Source organism: Pseudorca crassidens, chromosome 2 (assembly GCF_039906515.1).
Source record: "Pseudorca crassidens isolate mPseCra1 chromosome 2, mPseCra1.hap1, whole genome shotgun sequence".
NCBI lineage: Eukaryota > Metazoa > Chordata > Mammalia > Artiodactyla > Delphinidae > Pseudorca > Pseudorca crassidens.
In genome coordinates this window covers 171,456,974-171,483,630 of record NC_090297.1, presented here as the reverse complement: position 1 = coordinate 171,483,630, position 26,657 = coordinate 171,456,974, and the positions used below count along the sequence as shown (strand labels likewise).

Here is a 26,657-nt window from a genome sequence, read left to right as displayed (position 1 = left end):
AAGACCTGTATGCAGAAAACTATATGACACTGATGAAAGAAATTAAAGATGATACAAACAGATGGAGCGATATACCGTGTTCTTGGACTGGAAGAATCAACATGGTGAAAATGACCCTCCTACCCAAAGCAATCTACAGATTCAATGCAATCCTTGTCAAACTACCAATGGCATTTTTCACAGAACTAGAACAAAAAATTCCACACTTTGTATGGAAACACAAAAGACCCCGAATAGCCAAAGCAATCTTGAGAAAGAAAAATGGAGCTGGAGGAATCAGGCTCCCTGACTTCAGACTATACTGCAAAGCTACAAGACAGTACGGTATTGGCACAAAAGCAGAAATATAGATCAATGGAACAGGATAGAAAACCCAGAGATAAACCCATACACATATGGTCACGTTATCTTTGATAAAGGAGGCAAGAATGTACAGTGGAGAAAAGAGAGCCTCTTCAATAAGTGGTGCTGAGAAAACTGGACAGCTACATGTGAAAGATGAAATTAGAACACTTCCTAACACCATACACAGAAATAAATTCAAAGTGGATTAAAGACCTAACTGTAAGGCCAGACACTATAAAACTCTTAGAGGAAAACATAGGAAGAACACTCTTTGACATAAATCACAGCAGGTACCTTGCCCACCTCCTAGAGAAATGGAAATAAAAACAAAAATAAACAAATGGGACCTAATGAAACTTACAAGCTTTTGCACTGCAAAGGAAACCATAAACAAGACGAAAAGACAACCCACAGAATGGTGGAAAATGTTTGTGAATGAAGCAACAGACAAAGGATTAATCTCCAAAATATACAAGCAGCTCATGCAACTCAATATCAAAAAAACAAACAACCCAATCCCAAAATGGGCAGAAGTCTAAATAGACATTTCTCCAAAGAAGATACACAGATTGCCAACAAACACATGAAAGGATGCTCAACATCACTAATCATTAGAGAAATTCAAATCAAAACTACAGTGAGATATCACCTCACCGGTCAGAATGGCCATCATCAAAAAATCTACAAACAATAAATGCTGGAGAGGGTGTGGAGAAAAGGGAAGCCTCTTGCACTGGTGGTGGGAATGTAATTTGATACAGCCACTATGGAGTGCAGTATGGAGGAGGTTCCTTAAAAAACTAAAAATAGAACTACCATACGACCCAGCAGTCCCACTACTGGGCATATACCCTGAGAAAACCATCACTGAAAAAGAGTCATGTACCACAGTGTTCACTTCAGCACTATTTACAGTAGCCAGGACATGGAAGCTACCTAAATGTACATCGACAGATGAATGGATAAAGAATATGTGGCACGTATATACAATGGACAATTACTCAGCCATAAAAAGAAATGAAATTGAGTTATTTGTAGTGAGATGGATGGGTCTAGAGTCTGTCATACAGAGTGAAGTAAGACAGAAAGAGAAAAACAAATACTGTACGCTAACACATATATATGGAATCTAAAAGAAAAAAAAAGGTTCTGAAGAACCTAGGGGCAGGACAGGAATAAAGACGCAGACGTAGAGAATGGACTTGAGGACATGGGGAGGGCGAAGGGTAAGCTGAGATGAAGTGAAAGAGTAGCACTGACATATATACACTACCAAATGTAAAATAGCTAGTGGGAAGCAGCCACATAGCACAGGGAGATCAGCTGGGTGCTTTGTGACTACCTAGAGGGGTGGGATAGGGAGGGTGGGAGGGAGACGCAAGAGGGAGGAGATATGGGGATATATGTATACATATAGCTGATTCACTTCGTTATACAGCAGAAACTAACACAACATTGCAAAGCAATTATACTCCAATAAAGATGTTTAAAAAAGAAAAGAAAAATGCATAACTGAAGAGTATGGATCAACTTGGAGGGCATTGTTCTAAGTGAAATAAGCCAGGCAAAGAAAGACAAATCATTTATATGTGGAATGTAAAAAATACAACAAACTAGTGAATATAAGGAAAAAGAAGCAGACCCAAAGATATAGAGTACAAGCAAGTAGTTACCAGTGGGGCGAGGAAGGGGCAACATAGGGGTGGAGAAGTGGGAGGTACGAACTATTGTGTAAGACAGGCTCAAGGATGTATTAGACAATACAGGGAGGGACTTCCCTGGGGGTCCAGTGGTTAGGACTCCACGCTCCCAATGCAGGAAGCCTGGGTTTGATCCCTGGTAGGGGAACTAGATCCCACATGCCGCAACTAAGACCTGGCACAGCCAAATAAATAAATATATAAATATTGAAAAACAACAATACGGGGTGTATAGCCAATATTTCATACTAACTGTAAACAGAAAGTAACCCTAAAAATTTTATAAAAATAAAATTTAAAAAAAGGAGTAAATGAAGAGTAATTAATGCTCCTTGGATGAAAGAAAGAAGGGTTTATTATTTCAACTGCTTCTGAAAGGCTTTTTTATCCTTCTGGAGTTCTGTGCCTGCCAGAGGTCACTTGCCAGACATAAAACAACCCCTTCCTACAAATCTTAATGAAACAAGGTACATGGCTAAATAAGGCTAAAATATTTGCTGAAGGAGGCAAATGCAGTGTTAATATTGCCTTGGAATTTATTTTAAAGAAAGAATTTGATTGCCTTATTCTAAATATAAGGAAATGAATTACTAAATGGTTTAAGTGTGCCTGTGAAAAGATCTGGCTAAAGAACCAAGAACAGGTGGCTGGAGTCTGAGGCAAGAGAACTATAACGTGGTACCACGAGTCCCCGAATAGCATTCAATACGTAAAGGATCGTAAGACATAAATTTGTTTGTAAAGCAAAGAGAGTTTGATATATAAATGTTGCCCTCTTGAGCAAGAGCTTAATCAATTTTGCTCCCTAATTTAAAGTTGAACTGTTTTTCCCTTTTGAGTCCCACAGATAGTGGCTTTGTAGCCTGGATAATTCTAGAAATGAAAAGAACCAGTTTGAGAACCTTCAAAGGCGTTTTATCCACCTTAACTGTTTTCTTACTGTTAACCTAGATCAGTTAATGTGCTTCGGCTATAAAATAGTGTGAAAACAGGTAACATCTCTGTCATGACAAATAGTTAATCACTTACCTAATGCTAAGAATGCAACTTATAGCCACCAATTGTATTGATTGTTTTTTTTTTAAAGAAAGAATAAAGTTATTTTAAAACTTACTTCATCTTAAGGAAAATATTGAGAAATGTGAACAGTTTATTAACAATGTTCTAGTTACCTATTATTTTAAGTCTTTATCTTTTAATCCTTGCTCATTCTTCAGGCTTCCATTGTCAATATAGAAATGAAGATTATTACTGCTTTTTAAACATGTTCATAACTCACAGATGCCAATAAAATATTCAGTTCTTTAGCGAGATGATCAGAAAGAAACTGGCTAAAAAACAGACCTGGGGATCTCCAATCCATAATCAAATATCTAGATTGATTGTGTCACTTGCACTTGTATTGATTTCAATTTGAGTAGCTCACCCAATGGAATAATAAAAATGGGGAATAAAACTGATTTATGAGAACAAAATAAATCCTTTTGTGAGAGGTAATGAATTGGTATTATTTAACCCTTTCCATCACAGAGTGAAAAAACTATTTATTTTTGACAAATGCTGAGCTAGCCAAAAGAAGTCATATCAGAAATGCCAATACTGCCAAGTGCCATTACGCGAAGTTGTAATGCTGGGAAGGAAATGCTGCTCTAAACTTGATGGAAGGCGTCATTTGACATACTTCTAGTTTTCCTGGGCCAACTTCAATGCCTCATCACAAAGGATGGACTTGTAGATCCAAAGTATTATGGAATCCCTTGATAAATGTTTATTGTACTTATTTACATGATTTATAAGACAGCTGAGAAGCAAGAGTAAACATGGTGGCACATGAACTACATTTAATTTTTTTCTCTCAATATCGATGTTCTTTAGTTTACTCAAAAGTTAGTATATAACAGTTAAATCAAGGGTTATCTCTAGGATAATAAGGATATCCAGGGGAGACAGATTTTAGAATAATTAAGGTCCATACAAACATTTGCCTTAAGGAAAAGTAAAGAACCTGGGAAAAAATGAGACGATTTGTACATAAAACCAAAGCAACTGATTCTTATCACCTGAGCCAACCAGCCAACCAGTTGATTGAATGAGAAAAAAACTCAGCTCCTGTTCTTTGAAACTCAGTAGACAAAACATCCCCAATAGTTTGGCTTCAATTTAACTTTTAACTTTTCCAGTTTGCTGACATCTTATACACATGTTCTAAACCCGGGCTGTCCAATACAATAGCCACTATCCACACGTGGCTATTGAGCGCTTGAAATGCGGCTGGTGCAGCTGAGGAATTGAAGTGGCAATTTCATTTAATTTTAACTAATTTAAATTAAAAACATAATTTAGTTACTGGAAAAAATTTAAATATGTTGGTGAGTCTATTTTTTAACTGAAAACCTCATGAAACCTAAATGGAGATCAAATATTTCCGATGAAAATTATTATCTGAATTGAAGCGTCCTGTAAAATATACACATTGACTTAGTATGAAAAGAAGAATATGCTATTTCATTTGAGATATCACTTTAAGATTTGATTACATGTTGAAATGATAAGATTTGGGGTAGACTGATTCCCAAAAGATACATTACTCAATTGATTTTTGCTGTTTATTTTACTCTTTCTTCATGTGCATACTAGAAAATTCAAAATTATATATGTAGCTCACTGTATATGTCTATTGGACAGCACTGTTATGATGTGCTAAAGGGAAAATTAGAATGCACACTTAAAATGCAGGTTCATTTTTATCTTAAACCGACGGAAGAAAGAAAATCTTATTGCTCCAAGATCTGCCAACATATATACACACAAAATGAAGGTGAAACTTTTATTCGTAGAATGCACAGTTTCTGTTTAATACACTGCATTTAATTCATAGCCCTAAGAAAGCTAATTTCACAACTACTTGGAAGGGACTCCTATAGGGGTGAGTTGATTTGTTTTCAGCTCTGTCAGTTTGACTTGTACTGTCAGGGTGTTTAATGCAAGTATATGAAGGTAACTATTTATCCTCACTGGCCTAAAAAGGCTTTTAAAAAATTAATACATTTTACTATTTACAATGAAACATAATTTAATTCAGTTTGATGGTACCATAATTATTATAGCATAATAATTTTTCTAATATGATAACTTTTGCACTTGTGCCACACAGAGTAAATCATTAAACAGGAAACAGTACAAATCAAAAAGATAATAAGAAACTCTATTATCTTAAAGGAATAAATTATTAGGGGAAAGTGAAAGTGAGGCACTGTAAGTTTAAGGGATTCAAGTAAAAGCAAGATGATAATAAACAGTAATTGTAACTGGTTGGGCTTCTGAAAGAAGCTGAGGCCTCAGGTCTATCACCCCAGACTTAATGAAGTCAAGTCTTTTTGTTCCTAAGGTCTTGCGAGAATTTGGAATTTTAAAGTCTGTTGTTTTCTAAAACCTTCCAATACTTTTGCTATAAGAGGACAAATGTTACAAACTCTCTCCTCTTTTGTTTCTCTTGGCTTCATCTACTCCTTCTTTGTCTGACCAGAAAAGAAATACTTGTTCATTGTAAATTGTAAGATTATTATCAGATATTATGAAGAGAAAAGCTAAAATTATCTAAAATTTCAAGCTAATCGTTGTTATTGTGTTAACATTTTGGTATGTATCCTTTCACATTTTTACCACATATAGAAATATATTATATTTTACACTTATAGAAATTTCTAATGCTCACTGTTTTATACCTGTAATAATGTATATTTTCTTATCACTAAATATACTTTTGCATCATCTTTTTAATGAATTCACCACAATATAGTCAATCCATATAGTTGGACTTCTAGGAACACAGCCCTCAAATTCTGTTATACAAAAAACTCTGTCAGGAACATAATTTTGCAAGTATTTTTGTGTACCTATCTAACAATTTCTTAAAAAAAATTCCAAGAAGGAGAATTGCTCATTTTCTCAATGGGCACAAATGGATACAAATATTTGAAACCTTTTATATTTACTTTATAAGCTTATTTTAATTATCTCAAATGAATTCTTGGAAACAAAAATTAGACAGTTTTGCTGTGGTTTACTTAAAATAATCATATTGCATGGGTTATATTTGTGATTGGAGCTGAAATCAGAGCTCTTTTTGTTCTGAGTAAAAGCATCCATCCTAACTGTTCTGTGAGATATAGAATGCCTAAATAAATGGAATCATAACACATTTCCGGATGAGAAATATTTGAAGGTGTAAATTCCTCATGCATTAATTTATAAGATGAAGATTCATTAAAAATATCAGTGGCATTTTGTTTTCAAATCAATTTAATGTTGAGTTGGAAGAATATACATAAAGAAATAAGACCTTTTAACAAAAATGAGTAATAAGCAGGAGGGAGGAGATGGGAACTTTACCTAAAAGATAGGAAATATTTTCTAAATATTTACCATGTTGAAAGCATAGAAATCAAACTGTCGTGATGTTGATTCAAACAGAAACTGAGGTATAAATAGAACAAATAAATAGCCCAGAGATAAGCACCGTTTTACATAAGAATTTAAATCTCTGATAAATTTAGCAAAATAATGCAACACATATGCTTCAACTCTGGATAGAGAAAATGTTTTTGACAAAAATAAATAGAAGTGTCATTATAAAGAAACGAAAACACTATTTCTTAAACCTCATAAATACACCAAAAAGATAAGTTAAATATTTGGCACTGTAATGACTGATAATTATTACTCATAGTTTTTAAACTGCCATACCAATCAAACCTATTTTTTTTTTTTTTTTTGTGGTACGCGGGCCTCTCACTGCCGTGGCCTCTCCCGCTGCGGAGCACAGGCTCCGGAAGCGCAGGCCCAGCGGCCATGGCCCACGGGCCCAGCCGCTCCGCGGCATGTGGGATTCTCCCGGACCGGGGCACGAACCCGTGACCCCTGCATCGGCAGGCGGACTCCCAACCACTGCGCCACCAGGGAAGCCCCAAACCTAGTTTTAAATCTCTAAAATCTTCTGGCAAAGTGTGTGAACAAATAAGAAAAAAAGAAAAAATAGGCCTATGGAAAATGTTTGATGTCAGTAAGAATAAAAGAAATGCAAATTAAAGCAAACTATCCTTTTTATCTATCAAATTAACACAATTACAGAAATATGAACGTATCTGTATACTGTTAGGAGATGTGAATTGATGTGACTTTTCTTGAAAGCATTTTTCCAATGCATATCGAATCTTAAAAAATATTCCAACCTTTAATTTAAATTTTAATAATACATATTAATGATATATGTGAGTTATATGTTAATAAAAATATTCTAATAGTAAAAATAATAAATTTAAACATCCAACAATAATGGAACACCTAATATGTTTTGGTATTATAATACCAAATAATGAAATGGTAATAAAGGGATGGCTAATATATTTTGGTATATCCATACTACTGATACTATGTATCCATTGAGAATGCATTTTGTGAGTGCTTTTTGTGTGATATGAGAAATACTCATGATATAATGTTAAATGAGTAAAGTAGGATATAAGGTGTGTTTTTAGTAGGATCTCAAATATACTATATATACAGTACATATTTGTATACACATATATTTATCTCCATAGGAAAATAACTGGATGCCAGATGTAAAAATATTACCCATTTACAATTAATATCATTTTGACAAAAATATTTCAGGAAAAAAAGTGTTCTAATCTATGCCTACCGCTATTAAATTTAAGTAATATTCATCTGCTATACAACTGAAAGATATAGACAATCCTTGTAGTTCCATGCCAAAATCCTTGAGTAGCCTACAGGATTCTTCCTAAGGTAGCTCTTGTCTAGCTTTTATGTCTCACCTTATGCCATTCTCTTCCTCATCCACTCTGTCCCAGACATATTGGCCTTCCTTGGTTTCCTCAATCACACCAAAATTTTATGCTTCTCACACCCTTCACAAATGCCACTCCCCCTGGAGTCCTCTTTCCTGTATTCTTCTCTGGATTAGTGCCCAAATGTTATCCTAAATGTCATCTGTTAAAAAGGTCTTCTCTGATCCTCCAATTTATATTAGGGTCCCTATTATGCAATCTTAGTGATATATATGTTTACTTTGATGCTTTTCAAAGTTTGCAATTTTATGTTTTTATGTGATTATTGGGTTAATTTCCATCTCCTGTTGTAAACCACAAGCCCCTTTGGTGAAGGGCCATGCTCCTTAATTCACCACTATAACCCTAGTCTCTATTATCATTTCTGTCTTGCTCCATTAAAACTAGACACATGTTTGTGGCATGAACAAATTAATGAACAAATGAAGAAATAGCTACATTTTAGTTTATGCTTTCAGATATCCACTCCTCAGATGTAAAAGTTCTTCTGATATCTCCCCAAAGGTATATGACCACATAAAAAATAAGATAGCCATGCAACCCTATTTACAAACAATCCAAATTCTCAGAAAACTGTATAAAACCATGGTGCTTTCTTAAATGGTCTGCTAGCAACCTCAGATTCTGTTTTTTGAGTTGACTGAAGTAACTCATTGATCATAAGAACTTCTCACAAAAAGTTAGGAAATATTAGTTCTCCATGGGCTGTTCTTGGTATACGGCATTATGGTAACAGATTCATCTAATAGTATTTTCTAAGGGGCTAAAGTGTAAGGTTTGTGATCCCTGTAACTCTGTATGATGGTGAAGCCTTGTCATCGTCCAAGGGGTCCATTCCTAGACACCCGCAGGAGCAGCTCAGGAACCGGAGGAGGAAATCGTCTGCTGCAGGACTGTGTCGCAGAGGTTGGGAAGGACACTGGCCCTAAAGGACTAGATTTTTTCCTATTTCTCTATGTAGCCCACTCTTCCATTTCCCTCTAATACTAATTCATAGCTGACACATCTATTGAAAGCCTCTTTATTCAAAATCCAGATAATTAAGTATAATGGTTCTACTTTCAGTCAAGAAATATCTGCAGACTGACTCTAATATTGCTATTTATTCAGCAAACATTGAGCCCTTGCCATGACAAAGCATACCAGACCCAACGCCTGACAGGTGTATTTGTGGTATACAGCTATCGATTCAAATTATTACATATCTGTTCCATGGCTGGCGTCCCCCTGTGAACCTTGCCATGTCTGTACTGGAAACCCCCAAGTCTGCCCTGGTATGAGTTTGAAAATGGTATGAGTTTTTCAAAATGCTTGAAATCCTTCCCCTTCTGAAAAGGGGAATTTGATTTGTTTAAAAAAATGATGTAAAAGTCTTCCAAAGACAAAGGTAAATCATTTGGGAGTGATCTGCAGATGATATTCCTCATCTGACAGTCTCCTTTCATGAGGAGGTAGAATGGCACAAAGATGGCCTGCAGAATTTGAAGCATGAACTTAAGCTACGAGAACACAGAAACACAGTGCTCTCTCCTGCCTCTGTGGGCTGCACTCCCGACTCCGTGTGCAGCCCAGGGTTAGAATTTGCATTTCATCATTACGTCGTCTCTGCAAAAGACACAACAGCATAGAGTCTGCACTTGTTCATTATGCCAAGAAAATAGCCAATTAGATATGAGACACAAATTCAATAAGCGGCTGTGTGAGTGCTGAGAACAGATGAGTTCTTAAGTAAGTTTGATAAATTAATGCTTAATTCCATTCTCATGGAAGAATGTGTCCTAATTATACATTTCTATAGTTTTATTGGCCGTGACATGATATACAATCAGAGGTGTCAATATATTCAGTGGGTATATGTTCTATCGCCCAGTGTTTGAAATGACATATATCTTATTAGTGTCCATTCATATTTTCACCAACAAGGCAGCAATGATTTACTTTAATTCCAAGTAAAACGTTTTCATTTCCTGTGTGCTTCTTTTGTGTGCATTTATACCCCTGGAAATGCGTTGGAACTTTAGGCAAGAGTATATTAATGATAATTTCTTTTTTGCAGAAGAGAAATTTGCTTCCCAAAGAAATAGGGAGAAAGTAATTTTATCTAGGTCCTCTATATTCTCATTGCTCTTCAAATTAATACTTGCTTCGAACATAACCTTTTCCCACAGTCACCATTCCTGATATTTCTTGTGTTGATTTTAAACACCTAATATGGTCAGGGAGAGAGGTCCAGGATTATTGTCTATAACCAAAAGAACTCCCTAACATGACACTTATTTAATTTCTTCTCCGTCTCTAAAAGAAATTGTATGGTGAATAACTGTATAATGTGGGAAAAACCCTAAAACAACTCACAGTATAATGCCTTTTAATGTCTACGCTTGATGAGTATTTGTGTATGAAATACTATTGCCTGTTACTTTAGACTCTGAGTTTTAATTTTCCTATATTGGGTTTTTGTTTAATAAACTGGGATAGAGCTGGACTTCCTCTGACCTTTCCTTCTAAAGATATGGGGATTCAAGCAAAGGAGTCCTGCAAAGAAGTGGACCAGCGACAAGCCACGTTACTCACCTGATTCGTCTGCAAGGCAGACTTCATGCTTCCTTTTCTCCATCATTGTCTCCTTCACCCTGAAATACACTTTATAAGATCTCGGGCGAGCTCACTGCTGCTGCCTGACCGTCTAACTCATTACAGAGAAATGAATTCAAATTGCTTGAAAAGAAGCTGCCTCTTTTATCTTCCCACTGACTGACAAGCAACTACGAAGTTCTTCGACGGGATTCCAAGTTACAAGCTGTACTGCATCACTGCAACAATTCCCCCACTGGCGGCTTTTCCCAGAGGGAAGCGTGTCAAATACACTGCATTTCTTGCGAGAGCAGCCCTGAAAGTGCACACTTTCCACCACACTGAAAAACAGACATCAGGGACTATAAAACAAAGCTGTCCCTTTCCTAACAGCATTAGCCTTCCTGCAGACTCCTTGAAAATCTAAGAGGTTCCCATGTATAATTATTTTCTTTACCTCCCAAAAAAACCAAATGCTTCTCTCTCCTTTTTTTTTCCTGTACTTGTTCTAAAACACAGTTTATTCTGAGAGGAAAGGCATCCAGAGAATCAGATTGTGTGCAAAGGTCTCTGAATTTCTCTAGATAACCTTGAAAGATGGACTGCTTTTTTGTGTTTTTTTTGAGATTTTTTTTTTTTTAGAGATTAATAGTGCTTGAATCTACTGACAGTCTAAAGCACTATTTCTGGTGACCAGCGGCTCCTGGAGACGGTAAGCCTATTCCTGGTGCTGGTATTTTAAGGTAGTTAAAAATGTGCACTTGTCTAGTTGAAACCCAGCAGTAATTAATTCACTTGTGCAGTTTCAGTTTTCCTTTATTTTCTTTTGTTTCTAGATGAGCACGTGTGCCAAGGAGCAAACACTTGATGCTGACATTGGAATGAGATACTGACGCTACTTAATCAAAGGAGGAAAAGTTGATGCTCATAGAATGGGGAAAGAGGAAGGCAATCATATTTATGCTCCTGTATCTTTTCTACATAGAAAAATCCTCTTCCCTCTTTAAACCGCCCCACTCCCCTTCCAGATGTGACCACTGTAGGGAGAATTTCTCGCCCCTGTTCCCTATCCTCTAACTTCAACAACGAGAATCTTCCACTTCTCATTCTTTCCCTAAGACTCTCTTTAACAACTGAGTCATACATAGTCTCACTTGCTTCTCTGACCAGTCCTGCGTAGTTCCCTTCTTTGTTTTGCAATACCCTCAGGGTTTTTGTTTGTTTGATGACCACTGGCAACTACTGCCAAAGAGAGAAACGCAGGCAAAACATGAGAAGGAAAATTTAACATTATACATGCCACCCAAAGGGTGTTCGGATAATCACTGAAATTTACACGAAGATGCCCTTTCATCCTTCTGTAGGCTTCGACCTTAGAGCTTCTGACTCAGCCCTCAGACCTAGTCCTTCTAAGCGGAACCAGCTGTGATTATTCCAAATAACTCTGCCTTGGAATAGTCTGCTTTCACCAGCTCTGTTTAAAAATTTATTGCAAAAAATAATATGTATTTGTTGTAGAAGATTTAAGAACTGTGTGTTTAAAACAGGAAAAATGGGAAGGTAAACCATTCTTAATACAGCCACCCAGAATTAACAACTATTATGTGTGTGTATATATACATACATATATATATATGTATATATGATATTTTTTTCCAAATTTACATTTCTCTTTTTAAAAATAGTGTTCAAAATTAATCAAATTCTTTTTCAGGCCCACCTGTTCTTACAAGCAAAGAAAGCATCTGATTAATGCTAATTTGATGATTTGCTCTCGCCTTTTTCCCTCCCTCCCTCCCTTCCTTCCTTTCTTTTTCCCTTTTCCTTCCCTTCCCTCTCCTTTCCTTTCACTTTTCCTTTTTAAAGATTCATTCCTGGTTGAAGGTATCCACACTGGGAAAAAACCCTCCTAAAATCTAGTCCTTTCATCTTTCTATGTTCAGGAAAAAGAATTTTCAGGTTTCTATAAAAGGACTCAATTTTGCCATGATGAATTTATTAAATGGCTTTTTATTAAAACTAAAATGATATTTCCCTTTGCAAATGCTGAAGGATCATTTTCTTGTCTTTCTTTTCTCAGTAATCCACATTTCCCTCTTTCTCACATGCACATCTTTATTCTGTGCCACAACACAAAATAGGGGATTAAGAGAAAGGCATTTAAAGATGAAAACTAAGCTGCAATCCAATTTTTCAGAGCAGGTGAGAATTAACAGTGCACAAAGGACTTGGCAATTAGCACACCCTGGTGCTTTGCCTGAGAAACTCAGACACAAAACAATCTGTCAGGTTATCCAGCAAGGAAGATCACTTCCCGATTCATTCAAAAGGAAGCAAAATGAAGACTCAAACTATTCGCATAGGACTCTGCAGTAACTGCTTAAGAAAGAAAGCAGGACGTGGTCTTGTCTACTAAGAAGAGGATCTGTGTAAAGCATCTAAAGAATCTGGTTTAGTAGTAAAGAGCCTGGCATTTGTGAAAATACTCGATAGGACCTCAGAAGATTTTCTTTTTCTCTTAATAATATTATTCTCTACATTCCTTCTTGACAATTAGATGGTTTCATAATACTCTGAGTTGAAAATATTTTTGAAACCTAATAAAAGAATTATACAACCATAAATTCTCATCACATATTACTTTCACCTACCAGTTAGAGAAAAGATTTATAATTTTAAAACCAGTTTCACATAAGCCATGTTTTTTACTACTATGCTGTCAGTTATTTTAGTTTTTAATTCCTAAATTTACACATTTCTTTTATTTAAAAAACCCACACACTCAGTATGTTTCATAAGGAAGTTTTAGAAACCTATTACTTACCATTAAATGTGTTAGTTAATTCATATATGTGAAGAGAAAAGAATCTTGGCGATGTTGTAAACTGATCCTGGGGAGCTGGCCGTTCACCTGTGCAAGGTGAGTGGAAGGCTTTGGAGAGCCATAGAGCACAGCACTTATTCCAGGTCAGTAAGTGGCATTTTCAGCTGCGAGAAAAAGCTAATTTGTGTCATATGTTCCTCATAATTAAATGGATGCTTCACATCAGGCAGAATCCCACAGAAGGAAGTGCTCATCCTTACTTTTATGGTAGACATTAAGAAAAAGCAGAAAATATGTTCTCATATATCCCACTGTGGGTTGGGCAATCTGTTAATTTTTGCCATTCACATTTGTTTGTGCTCGCTCTGTCATTCCCTCTGTGTGTTTTCACACTCAGGTTATTCTAACCCATCACTGAAGCAAAGAGTAAGGGCCACTGTTTCCAAAATCTACCCCCAGTTAGCTCTGTTCCACTTGGTTTGCCTGGTCTCTGGTTTCTCTCTAGCCTCACACACTTGAGAATGACCCTGCTAGGTTTCCCTGTCTTATCTTCTCTATTTGTTTGCCAATTCTATGGGCTCAGAGACCCTTCAGGTCCAATCTTTGGTGCCATTTTATACATCTCAGGTCTGGTTTACTAAAAACTAGTTGACAGTCTAATTAATCAGGTTATCATGTTCTCCCTGGTAAAATGTCTGTGCTTTTCAGAAAATTACAACAAATCCTAGTATCAAAAAAGCCATAGATGCTTATTGTGGTTAGATCATCCAATAGATACAGAAGTGTGAAAGTATGGCTTTCTGAAGACAGGCATCTGAGAGTGGACTCTATGTATTATTCAAAACTTAGCTCTTTTAAGTTACTTAATTATTAACAGATATAATATAATTTATAATTATATAAAATTATTTATATTTATAAAATATCAATGAACAAATTAAACAAAAAATGAACAAATCTATATGAAGAAAACTTTAACGTCTTGTGAGAGAGAGAAGACAGATAGAAATAATAATAATCATATTATTGATTAGAGAAGCTCAATATCACAGAGATATTAATTCTACCTAAGTTAACTTATAAATTCAATCCCACCCTTATATAAATAGCATCGGGACTTCTGGGGGGAAGTAGCAAATTACCAATATTGCTTGAAAGAAAATAAATAAGGAAAATAAGTAGGTAAATTCTATAGAATAAAAATAATGAGGTAGATTAGTCCTCATTTATTAGGAATTAAAAAATATTCTAGAGCTTTAATAATTAAATTACCATAATAATGTAAATTAAGGTAAAGATCTGTCCAAATATATTTATAAATAAATGCAGAAATTTAAGACTTTTTAAAGACAGCAACTCAAACCAGTGGGAAAGAATCTGGTTTATTTAATAAATGGTTTGAGATAGTACAATATTTTCTGAGAAAAAAGGTTTGATCCATAGATTACTTATTTGTATAAATTCTGAATTGATTGAATATAAATGTATTTTTAAAAAGCATTAAAGTGCTAGAAAAAAGAAAACCATTGAGGAGAGGGAAAAATATTGCTACTCACCATAACAGATTTTGTTAATACTTAAGAGTTCCTTAAGTTTGGTTAAAATATGGGCAAATGACACAAACAGAGAATTCACAGAGAAAGAAATACAAACCGATTTTAGACATATGAAAATAAGTTGAAACTAACTAATAAGAGAAATGCATACTCAAGATCCTATCTGCCATCATTTTTAATATAATCAATTTGCCACGTGCTCAGATGACAGGGCTGTAGACACACAGGCACACTATAACACTCCCATGAGAGCACAGATTGTATGGCCTCTGTGGACTGAAGGTTGACAATATCTTACAAAGTTCCAAAAATCATTTCAAGCAATTTATCAGACTAACGTGCTGCCAAAGTGTGAAAAGGCACACCTATATCTTTATTCATTAAGGCATTCTTTGAAATGGCAAAAGATTGGAAATAACTTAAATGCCCATCAATAGCGGACTGGTTAAACCAGTGATGGCATAATCTATACAACTGAATACTATGAAGGTGTATAAACACTGAGGACGTTCTCTGGTTACTCATGTGACAAGGTGTCTACAATTGTGGTGGAAAAAAAGTACATTTTTTTGTACACAGTGTGTACAATTTGGTAACATTTGTGTAAAATATATGTGTGGCAGATACATTTGAAAAGGGGGAAATACATATATTTGCTTGTACATACATAAAATATTTCTATTAGGATATAAGAAATGGAGGACTTTGGTTTCCTTTGAAACTACAGAAAAGTTTGGGCACTTTTAACTGCTTATTATTTTCCTGTCTTTTAAATATTGATTCATGAGAATGTAATACCTGGTCACAAGTAAATACCTTTTAAGGAATCACACTTTGATATGTGCTGCCTCATTTGTTGTTACAAAATCTAATGTTGACTTTGTTTTGTTGGTTTTTTTTTTTTTGCGGTACGCGGGCCTCTCACTGTTTTGGCCTCTCCCGTTGCGGAGCACAGGCTCCGGACGCGCAGGCTCAGCGGCCACGGCTCACGGGCCCAGCCGCTCCGCGGCACGTGGGATCCTCCCGGACCGGGGCACGAACCCGCGTCCCCTGCATCGGCAGGCAGACACCCAACCACTGCGTCACCAGGGAAGCCCCCTAATGTTGACTTTGTAAAGTATGTAGTTTAGGGTCTAAACTGACATGTACGATGGGGTCCGGCATGAGCGTCTTACAGAGACAGCTCATATCCTGCCCTACAGAACGGTGACCTGGCTGCAGGCGCATTTATTCCTAAGCTAGGCTTGCTTCCTACGGCTGGATTCTCCTGTCTTGTACATTCTAACCACCACCTCTTCAGTAGCCATCACAGAAAAGGATGAAATATAGTTGTTCATTATGTCAAGGAAATAACCAATTAGCCGTTAGACAATTCAATAAGCTTTGTATAAATCTTGTGAACAGATGATATCTTAAATAAGTTTGAGGAATTAATGTTTAATTCGTTTCTTGTAGAGCCATGCAGATCTCCCTACCCTCAGTGTACAGGTCACCGAGCTGTTGATGGGTGTCCGGACAAGACAATATTTGAAAGCCTTTTACTTAACACTGGACATCAGAGTTCCAGTGACAGTGAACCTACGAAAGGAATTTCCTGGGGCCCATCCTGAGATGATCCTTTGGCTTCCAACCTCACCCCCTTTCAACCCTAGAGTTGAACGCACACCGCAAAACTCTTGAAGTCAAATCTTGTAATTGCTTCCAATTTGTCTGTTTTGCTTTTGGCAATTAACAAACTGAAATGTTATCATGGAGGAGTTCATCTCATTTGTAAGACCAGGTTTTCCCTCCACTAAAATATGCAGGCACTCTGTTCTTTATTACCAGCAGGAGATAAATGGCTGGTTTTCGTTGCTGAAGAATATATAATGGTTAAAAAGTCACTTTTTCCCTCCAGCTCGACATAAATCACAGAACTAGTCAATATTTAATAATGCTTGCCTTGGTCTGGAGTCCCTTGATCACCCCTGTCATGTGTAATAGCTCCCTCTCCGATATCTTTGACATAAAAGCCCAGCTTTACTGCAATACTAACATGTAGAGGGTCATTACGGATCGACATTTACCTTAATCTGTGACTGCCAACCATGAACCGATAAATTCCAGCAGATTCCACTGGGAGAAATCAGTAAACTTCTCAGTGGAAAGAACTGAAGGAAAATTCTGCCGAGAACAGAATACATTTTCTACAAGGGCTGCTCTGCAAATGGGTTCTGACTTTTGAAAGTTCTCTTGCTGCGCAGCTTTGCAACATTTAATACCGTTTTGATGGTTTGAGAGACGGGATGACAACCGAAGATGACATGACTTAGAAGGCAAGCAGAAATTTTCTCTGCAAAAACAATGCAAGATTAAACACAAGGGGGAATATGGCTCTTACATTATTCACCCAGCTGCCTTGGCGGAAATAGCTGGGCTGTCACGGGTCTGGCCTAAATATTGCTGCTTTTTTTTCAAATCGATCATCACTCCTTCACCTCATAATCTTACAAGTGCTTCACCGCAGAATACATCAAAGCCCTGATTGCATAAAAGAGGGACACACCGATCTTTGATGGGATCAACTCAGACACTGACACGCACTCAACTCGCTGTACCAACACAGAACACAAATAAGAATGCCCTCCTCAAATTCAGCAAAGTCTGTTTTCCTCTTTCCTCACCTGCTTTCCACTTTGAGGATGTTATTAAGTCCTACAAATAGCTGTAGATGATGCAGAACCAGAAAGGTGGGGCGCGGGGAGGGATCAAGTGGGAATTTGGGATTGACATATATGCACTACTATATTTAAACAGATAATCAACAAGGACCTACTGTACAGCACAGAGAACTCTGCTCAATACTCTGTAATAACCTAAATGGGAAAAGAATTTGAAAAAGAATAGACACATGGATATGTATAAATGAATCACTTTGCTGTACACCTGAAACTAACACAACATTGTTACTCAACTAAACCACAGTATAAAATAAAAATTTTTAGAAAAGAAACATTTTAAAGTTTTAAAGTCTGAGGAAAATCATTTTCCTGTTAATACTATATGTGACCCTATCAACGTTATTGCATATTTGCTACTAACAGAACAAGAAAGGTTGAAAACACCTCCTTTAAAAATAGGCCACTCGTGGAAATGATAAAAGTAAACACTGGATAAAACAAAAATTAGCTTTCCAGTGAAATACAAAGCTGCATTTTTTTCTATGGTGAGGGTTGTTTCACGTGAGCATCATACCTAACCAGCCCTAACTTAACTTATTGAATCAGATCGTTTCTGATAATACTTTCAAGGAAGCCTATACAGTGTAACCCATGTCCAGTGAATTGACTGGAACACACACCAGCATTCCTAATTTACTTTAGCAATGTTAAAATGATCACACAAAAAGAGTTTGCTGAAGACGGACTGCAAAATTAAAACTCAACTCTTTGCAGGAATAATCGTTTAGGTTTTCACCATTTACTAAGCAAGGGGAAAAGAATATAGAATCTATACTAGGCCAATCTTTCTCGAAGTTGAGTGACCTTCAGGGCCACCTAAAGGATTTGTTAAAACATGGAGTGCTGCCTCCCGCCTCCCCGGAGCTGAGTAGATCAGGCGTGGGTGTGGAGAGTTTGCCCTTCCTGCAACTCATCAGATGAAGCTTTTACAGCTGTGCTGGGGACCCCAAAATAAGCATGGCTGAATTGGTTTGTCAATATAGGTTATTTTTAGGAAAGAAAAAGAAATTAAAATCTGTGGCTAAAAGAAAAAATTCAAAAGAAAATACATTGTTTTCTAATGTTATGAAAGTTTAAAAATGACAAACAAGTTACCTTGGTCAGCATAGAAAGCGCCAGTAAAAAGGACTGAGTACGTTAATTGTCCATTAGGGTGAAAAGGTGCTTCCCATCTCACATGGGCCTTTTGGGATCCTTCTGTTTTGACAGACACATTTACTGTTCCTTCAGGAGGAGCTTCTAGAGTTCGATTTTCCACCTGTGAGTATAAAAAGATTTATTTTTGTTTGCAAATAAAATAAGTACATGCTTCACTTTGAGCATACTTCTTCAAAGAATCTCTTTGCTGTGAAGTAAACTATTTTGACAGTCGCATCTTGTACGAATACCTCATTTTGTCAGCAGGATCAAAGCATACCTCGTGTTTTCTTCCTCCTGCTGTTAAAGCTTAGAATCTGAGCTCCTGACCAAGGCAGTTTGTGATTTCCAGAATATGTGGATCAGCTCCCACTGCGATTGTGCCTATGGCGGTGCATATCCATGGGCTACTTCTAGGATGGTTTAAAAACAATTTTTATATGATTGCAAAACAGAAGAACTGAGTAAGGTCTGTGTTCATAAGCTCCTGACTGCAGTGATAGACTGCTGGGCTTTGTCAAAGGCCACACCAAGCATCTTGACTCATACACACACACACACACACACACACACACACACACACACACACAGAGTTCTCTGAGCTGTGTTGCTACCAGGTATGTGCAAACGGCACCATGCCAGACATCAAGAGAGAAATGTACCTGAGTGACTCTATCCCTAAAGTATAATCACAAAAAGTTGAAATTTCATTAATATAGTAGTAATGAGTGTATGCAGAAAAGAACCAAAAATGACTTATTTGAAGAGAAGGAATCTGAAATAAATATAAGCCTTCACTACACAGGGGCCAGAAAGATTTTAATAGCTAAATAAGTAAAATAAGAGAACAGAAGAAGATGAAGTTGGAAAGAAAGCAGAAAGGGGTTCAGGATATTTTAGCATCTTTTAATAACTGGCTTAAATTTGTTAACTAATCACCACAAACTCATAAGCATCCCTCATAAATGTTTGGCCTTTTCAGATTTACTGAATATGTTGATAATGTTGACCTTATTCTTAAAATACAGGCTCACGCCTCACAGGAAGGTGACCGACCAAACATGAAATCCTTAGTCAGGCAAATATTCTCAATTATGTAGCCTTCATTTGTTAGGACGAATACACTTTCCCAATTATAAAAATAAATGTGGAAAAGACAATGTGTTAATTTTTAATAAGTATGAGGTCATGACATGTTTTATTTTCATCTGAGAAAGGCTATGGGGTTCTTTAGATCTATAACTCCTAGTCATGTTTTTAGTCTAATAGCTATGTACAAAAAAGGATAAAGAAACTTGACTAGAAAAATATCAATTCCTCATTTTAATATTTCATAACCAATACAATTGGTTTATATCTATGTATGTAGTTCAAGTTATTGTATAGAAAATTATTTTAAAGGGTTCCAAATAAAAGGAGACTCAAGAAGCTGAAGAATTAAGGGAAAATCCAGATAATTATATTATTATTCTCAAATATCTGGTCAATTTGAAATAAATAGCATTTTAAAATTTCCTTACGCATATGGATAAATGCTTCAGGGCTTTTACACTATATTAAATTTGGCAGTTGTACTATTTTTCTCTGACTTGTTTTGGTTTTTTTTAATTACCGTTTTCTCTATCAACCTTGCCTTAAAAAATGCTAAGCAAAAGGCATTCTAGAAGGTTGACTTGGCTTTCACCTGGGAAACTCCCTTGACACAGAAAAAAAAAATATTTGAGAAGAAATATGCAATGAAAACAAACATTTTAATAAAATTGTTATCCTTAATACAACTCTTACCACGTACCAGAAAACTTTGTATAAATATTTCATTTACATTTTCACAGCAGCCCCTTGTAAAGTAGGCATCATTTTCCTTTTGTAATAGTTGAGAAATCTAAGGTTTCATAGAATAAAGCATGTTTTCCAAGGAGGCATGGGGGAAAAATAGCAGGTGTAGGATAGATATTCCACATGGGATTTTCTTGACCATAACATTTATTGCCATTAAGATTTAGATGTCTTAAATAACAAAATTTATTCGTTTCTTTATTTAAAAAATGGCTGTGAAAATATGAGCATGTGTACATGTGTGTCTGGGTGTGTTTATCTGTATAAGCATGCCATCACCAAGAAACCAAGGTAGCTTTTTAACCACATCATGCAGCGGTGGCCTATAGTTTCACACTTCATCCTTAAAAGGGTCCTTGGAGAATTGAATCTAATGAATGTTCCAAGGCCAGATACAGTCATAAAGTTCCCCGTCTTAGACTCTACCAGTGTTACCTAACAGTGGATAAGAGAAAAACAAACAAACAAAAGCAAAGTGATTTTCCTATGGACAAATTTATTGCATATTATTAAAGAAACACAAAATGTGAAGGGTTTCTAATTGCAATTCAACAATATAATTGAAAAAAAGGAAAGCATTTAAATAGTTCTTCTGGTGCTGAATTTTCTGCTCATTTTTTTTCATTATTTCAAACATTTATGAAACCTCAATTACTGGATTTAATTTGACAATGCACATTAGCATCTTAAAAAATTAAGATCAAAGGCACTGTAAATTGTTTTTTATGTTGGCATTTCTTTAAAATCCAAATACATTGTGTAAATGGACAAGAACTGAACAAAACACACAGAAATCTTTTTTTTTTTTTTTCAGATAGTACAGAGCAATTTCTTCTGAATCATGAATAACAGGGAATAAACTTGGCTAGGCTAAGGGCACAAAAAATATTGTACTAATGCTAATTAAGGTGTTAAGAATATGGAATTTATGCAAGTATTTTTATTTTAAAAATATTCTATTTTATCAAATTTGTCCTTTTTTTTTTGTTTTGGTTTATTATATGAGCAACCTAGAAAATTTTGAGGGTGAACCAGACCACATTCAAGACTATAGAGCATATTTGTCATAGGAAACATTGAACGGTATTTCCCTATGTGCATGAAAAACAATGATATTAAATACGTAAGTGGTGAAACAAACAGGCTTCTCTTTCTAAAAACCAAGAGTTATCATTAAGGAATGTTGTTAGGTGAAGAAAAAAAAAATTGACTGTGAAAAATTAATTCTTTGATTTCTTCCAGCAAAAGATTTAAAAATAGAGATCATAAAGTTTTTTGTTTCAATGAAATATTTGCTATAACACTGGGCTTCAGATAAAGAATACCTTTAAGTGATATATATACACGCAATTTGGCTGGATTTTGTTGAACATATTATGATTTAATGATAATTCTGGCTTTTAAGATTGATTCCTAGATTCCTTAAATCAAGGACACATTCAAAAGAATCATCATCAACAAAAAGAGTTGAATCTGTAATATCTTTCATGATTGTGATAGACATCCAGAGCTATCTAGAACACTCAAATATGTAATCTCTTAAGGGCATAACATGTACTGTAATTGGTAAAAAAAATATTTTAGAAATCAATTGAAGACCATGGGTTTTAACTTCTTGGCAACATAGAGTTGACTTGTTCTAAATAAAGACATTGTTATTCAATCCCAGTAATCAGAGATGGATCATTGACTTGGGAAAAGTGTTTGTATACTGAGCACAGGATAAAGAAAAAGACGAAAGGGAGAAAATAACTCTGCGCTTTAAGTCAGAACTGAGTCTAGGATGTGTGAGGCCGTGGGAGAGTAGGGTTTTACAATCCAATTCGGTTTCCTCCTTCCCATCAGGCATTGTGGAATTTGATTCCTTCAGGTCAACATCGCCTATTATCTGTACAAGACATAGATTGATAACCATGTCCCCCTTGTTTAAAGTTACCAGAACATCAGGAGACAGAGTGGGACCCAGTTTAGTAGCCAGGACCACCATATGCACTTTATATTTTTGAAAAAGTCTCAGTTTCAAGCTTATGGGATGTGTTCTTTTGTTTCTTTTTCTTTTCTGAATGGAGAAGAAAGGCTGGCCTATTGCCATTCCTGCTTTTAAGAGTAAGTAACCATCAGAGGGGTCCAGGCTATAAAATACTTAATGGCAATAAAGACTACAGCTCAGCTCCACTGATAGATGATGTTAGCAGCTTGGAAAGCAACCAATCTCTGAAGCGAAACGGGAGGTGTGAGCAAAAATAAGGAAGCAAAAAATTAAATGGTAGAGCTGTTTTTCAAGGTAATATTTATAGAATACACTCTTCAATGAAGACAAAACGCATTAAAATGATAGGCCATTAGGAAAGACTGCCAAAAAATATCTAAAATGAATGAGCATTTCCCTTAAAAGAAGCTTAATCTAATCAATCAAGACATATGCACAAGAGTCAAATGTTATGTTTTGAAACTGAAGAATGTCATGCTGGTCTATGACAATTATGTACAATCAATTGGGTTTTGAAAATTATACCAGTAATAAAAAGCACACTTTTGTCTATCTTTCAACTACAAATGAAATATAGGTAGATATAGATTACTGAAATGTGGATATCAAAAGCTGATATTAATGTAATTTTAAATACTGCTCTTATTAATATATCACACTCATGAAATTAAAATATATTATTCTAATGGATGAGGCAAACAATCTTTTAATTGATGAATATACTTGTTGGGAAGCAGTGTTGACATATTGTGGCAGTTATGCGTTTTTAATTATTTTCACTTTTTAATCATAAACTTACTCAAGTGGTCGAGTTCATTACTTGGAAGAAAAACATCCACTGTAACTCTGTCACTAAATTGGGCAAAATCGCATGTATGCCTGCTCAGCTGGTCAACTTACCGTTTGAAATTTCAGTAAAATGTACCTTCTGTCCTTCACTAGACCTATGTGCCGTCTTGAAATTTATGTTGAATATAAAATCCTACTAACCCTTAATTGAAATTTTATAAAAAGAAACTCTCCCATCCAACTTGAAAGGCTAGCTGTGCAGAGTTGCCTGTTCATTGTCATCTGACATTTAATACATTTCCGGAATGTGAATTCATACACTCACCAGTGGGCCCAGAGCACAACCTTTGGCCGTGCAGGCTTGGACTCTGAAGGAATGTAAGCTCCAAGGAGCAAATCCAGAAGCATGACAGCTGAGTTCTGAGGAACTGTGAATTAATATACCATCTAGATATAGTCCGTAACTTGTGATAACACCTGGGAAGATAATAACTGCCTTTTAGTATGATTGTTAGACAACAGCAAAGAATGTCTTAAAAGAAGCCAGCACTTCTTGATATGATTTCTAATTTCGTGGAATCACAGTCTCTCCCTTAGTCTAAACCCTGCCTCTTTCCAAAGGATAAAACCGGCTTTAAACTCTTGAATATCAAAATGTTAAGCTAATTAGTACAGAGACACAAATAGAACCCAAGAGTCCCGGTATAGGAATCTTTCTATTGCATCACGTTATCTGCTGTCATTGGTGTTCCATATAAAAAATGAATAAATTAAGTACATTTATAATTTGTATTGCTTTCTAAAATGATATCCTAATAGATGTGCTTTAGAAGTCCAATGACCTTGTTGGGTAATGCATTGTGTGTGACTCAGGATGTGTCAGGCATTGTTCCAAGAGCATCCTCCTTTTTAACTCTCTCCTCACAGCATTACTATAATAAAGGCAGTATTATGATCACCATTTCATAGATGAGGAAAATCAGGCACAGATAGCTTAGGTCACTTGCTCAAGGTCACAAAGCTCGCAGGTTTCGGAGTAAGGATTTGAATCTAGGCGGTCTGGCTCCAGAGCCCATGCTGTCAATTACAACACTGAATTACCTAAACAGAAAGCCTTGGCAATTTGCACGGATTGCATTTATGAGACACTCACGAATGGGTTAGAGAAACTATGATTTGCTAGATTTAATGATCAACTTAAATTTATTTCAGAACTTATGTGCATTTTCATGAAATCAACTAACAGAGATTTGAGAGACTGAATGGCTAATATAATCATTTATATGGCTAATATAATCATTTGATTTATTGCATCCAAACATGCATTAAAAGGAAGTTAGGGATCTCTGTTCACTGGAAATACAGCATCCCCACACTCATTAAACATTATACTGGGGGAAACAGAACTTTGCTTGCATGCTAAATTAGAAACTCTTTCAAACTAAAATTAATTTCACAGTGCCCTCCTGGGTGTGTCCTTGAGGACTTAACTGTTCATCTGTCAGATAGCCTTCCCTGAGGACAGATGTTGGGTGCCTCTCCACTAGCGCACAGCACATCTTCATCATAGTATTTACTTTCCCACTTCTCACATTATTAGTGACATTATTCCTTATTTAATTGCCTGACATTGCCAATGGGCTACAGGATCCCCAAGGCAATCTCGACTCTTCCTCACCTGTGTATTTCTAGAGCTTAGCACTATGACTAAAACACAGTAGGTACTTAAAAAATATTGACTGAATGAATACATTAAAGTATATGCAGCATAGGAATAAAATACCAGCATCCAATACAGAGTGAAAATTCAAGACAACAGGAAAAAGATACCTAGATACCTGAAATGTGAAAAGAAACTTGCTAGAAGGTTGATATTATAGAATAGCTCAAAATCAGGATTTAGAGAAGGAGTGAGTTTTGAAACAAAGACTCTAGCAAAATCAAAGGTCATCAAGAGAGTCCCTGAGAGATGGCTTCCAGGATGCCTGACTCTCAGCCTTATGCACAGCAGATCTGGTCTTGTGAATGTCCTGAAAGTAGATCAAACCTTCATCCGTCACCATATTAGGGACAGCTTCACTCTGGGAATCATTATACCAGGAGACTTTTTGTGAGCGTCCCTCTCTCCTGGGAAGGAGTTGCTCACTTCTAGAACCTGTTCACAGTGGTCTGGCAGCTCCATCGTCTGTGAACTTATGGAATGCTGTGGTGGTTGTCAGAATATCTCTCACAATGCTGCTTTTGATTAAGAAATCAGTTTATAGCAAAAGAAGGAGGAAGTGAACTAACTATAACTATGGAAGTTATCCATCTTACAATATACCTCATCAACCCATAGTCTGGGAGATTGCCGAAATGGCCTCTGGAAGCCTACCTCACAGCCCAAGCTGAGAGATAACACCCTGTGGATCTGGGGTTCCTATAAGATGCTACGTCTGCTTTGAACAAGGAACCTGTATTGGATGCTGGTTTTTCTATAGTGAGAAAATGTTGGACTCAAGGGAAGGTAGTCAGCGTATTACCTCTCACTATTATACTTCATATGCTACAGAAACTATTCGTGCTTTCTCTACTCACAAAGAGGAATACTTATATCATGCGGCATCACCAAGGTACCAGTAAATTAGAAACTGAGAATATTATTGATACCCAGCAATTTGGGATCCTCGTGCAACTAGATCAACAGGCAAAGAAAAAATTACTGTGTGGAAGGAGGAATTAGCTTCCTTTCGCATGCTGACATTCCAGACTTTCCCAAGGATATCCCTTTGTCTGACCAGGTCTGAACATGTAACTTTTAAAAGTCTAAAGTCACTTAAGCCACAACCACTAAGGACACAGACCTTTTAATAGTACACATTTGGTTGCATCACTAGGTCAAGAAACCCAAACAGATGGGCAACTGGCTGAGAGCAAGGGGAAGAAGTTTTGAATATCAACTATGGCCTTAACTAGTTATAGAAACAAGAATTGTAGACGTTATTTTTTATTTCGTGCTTATTACATAGAGATTTGTATATAATAACTAATTTTCCCTCCTCCTTTTCCCTATTGATTTATATTTTAAAAGTTTGTGGGTTTTAGTTTATAGTTTAGTTTTTAAGTTGTAGAATATCCATGTGGGTTGTATCTAAACTGAAAGGGGAATTAATACCACCCAGATATGACTATAGTGACAGGGGGTAAGAGCATCTTCATCTGTCCAAAGCAGAGTAGTATCATTTGGGGTGGAAGCATGCAGTGATTATCAACAGTAGTGGAAAGTAATAGAAGGTAGAAGAGTGGGCATGGCGGCTGAATAGCTCAGCTGCTTATT

At 36.2% G+C, this 26,657-nt stretch overlaps 1 protein-coding gene across 1 annotated transcript in view; it reads right to left on the bottom strand.

The window, feature by feature from the left end:
- Positions 1-26,657, bottom strand: part of USH2A (usherin) — a 770,355-nt gene that overhangs the window by 335,045 nt on the left and 408,653 nt on the right. Inside the window, exons 35-36 of the mRNA XM_067729757.1 lie at positions 23,667-23,818; positions 18,685-18,847 (exon numbers count right to left, since the gene is read on the bottom strand). Of these exons, the coding sequence (XP_067585858.1) occupies positions 18,685-18,847; positions 23,667-23,818 (315 nt within the window). The remainder of the gene's footprint in view (positions 1-18,684; positions 18,848-23,666; positions 23,819-26,657) is intronic.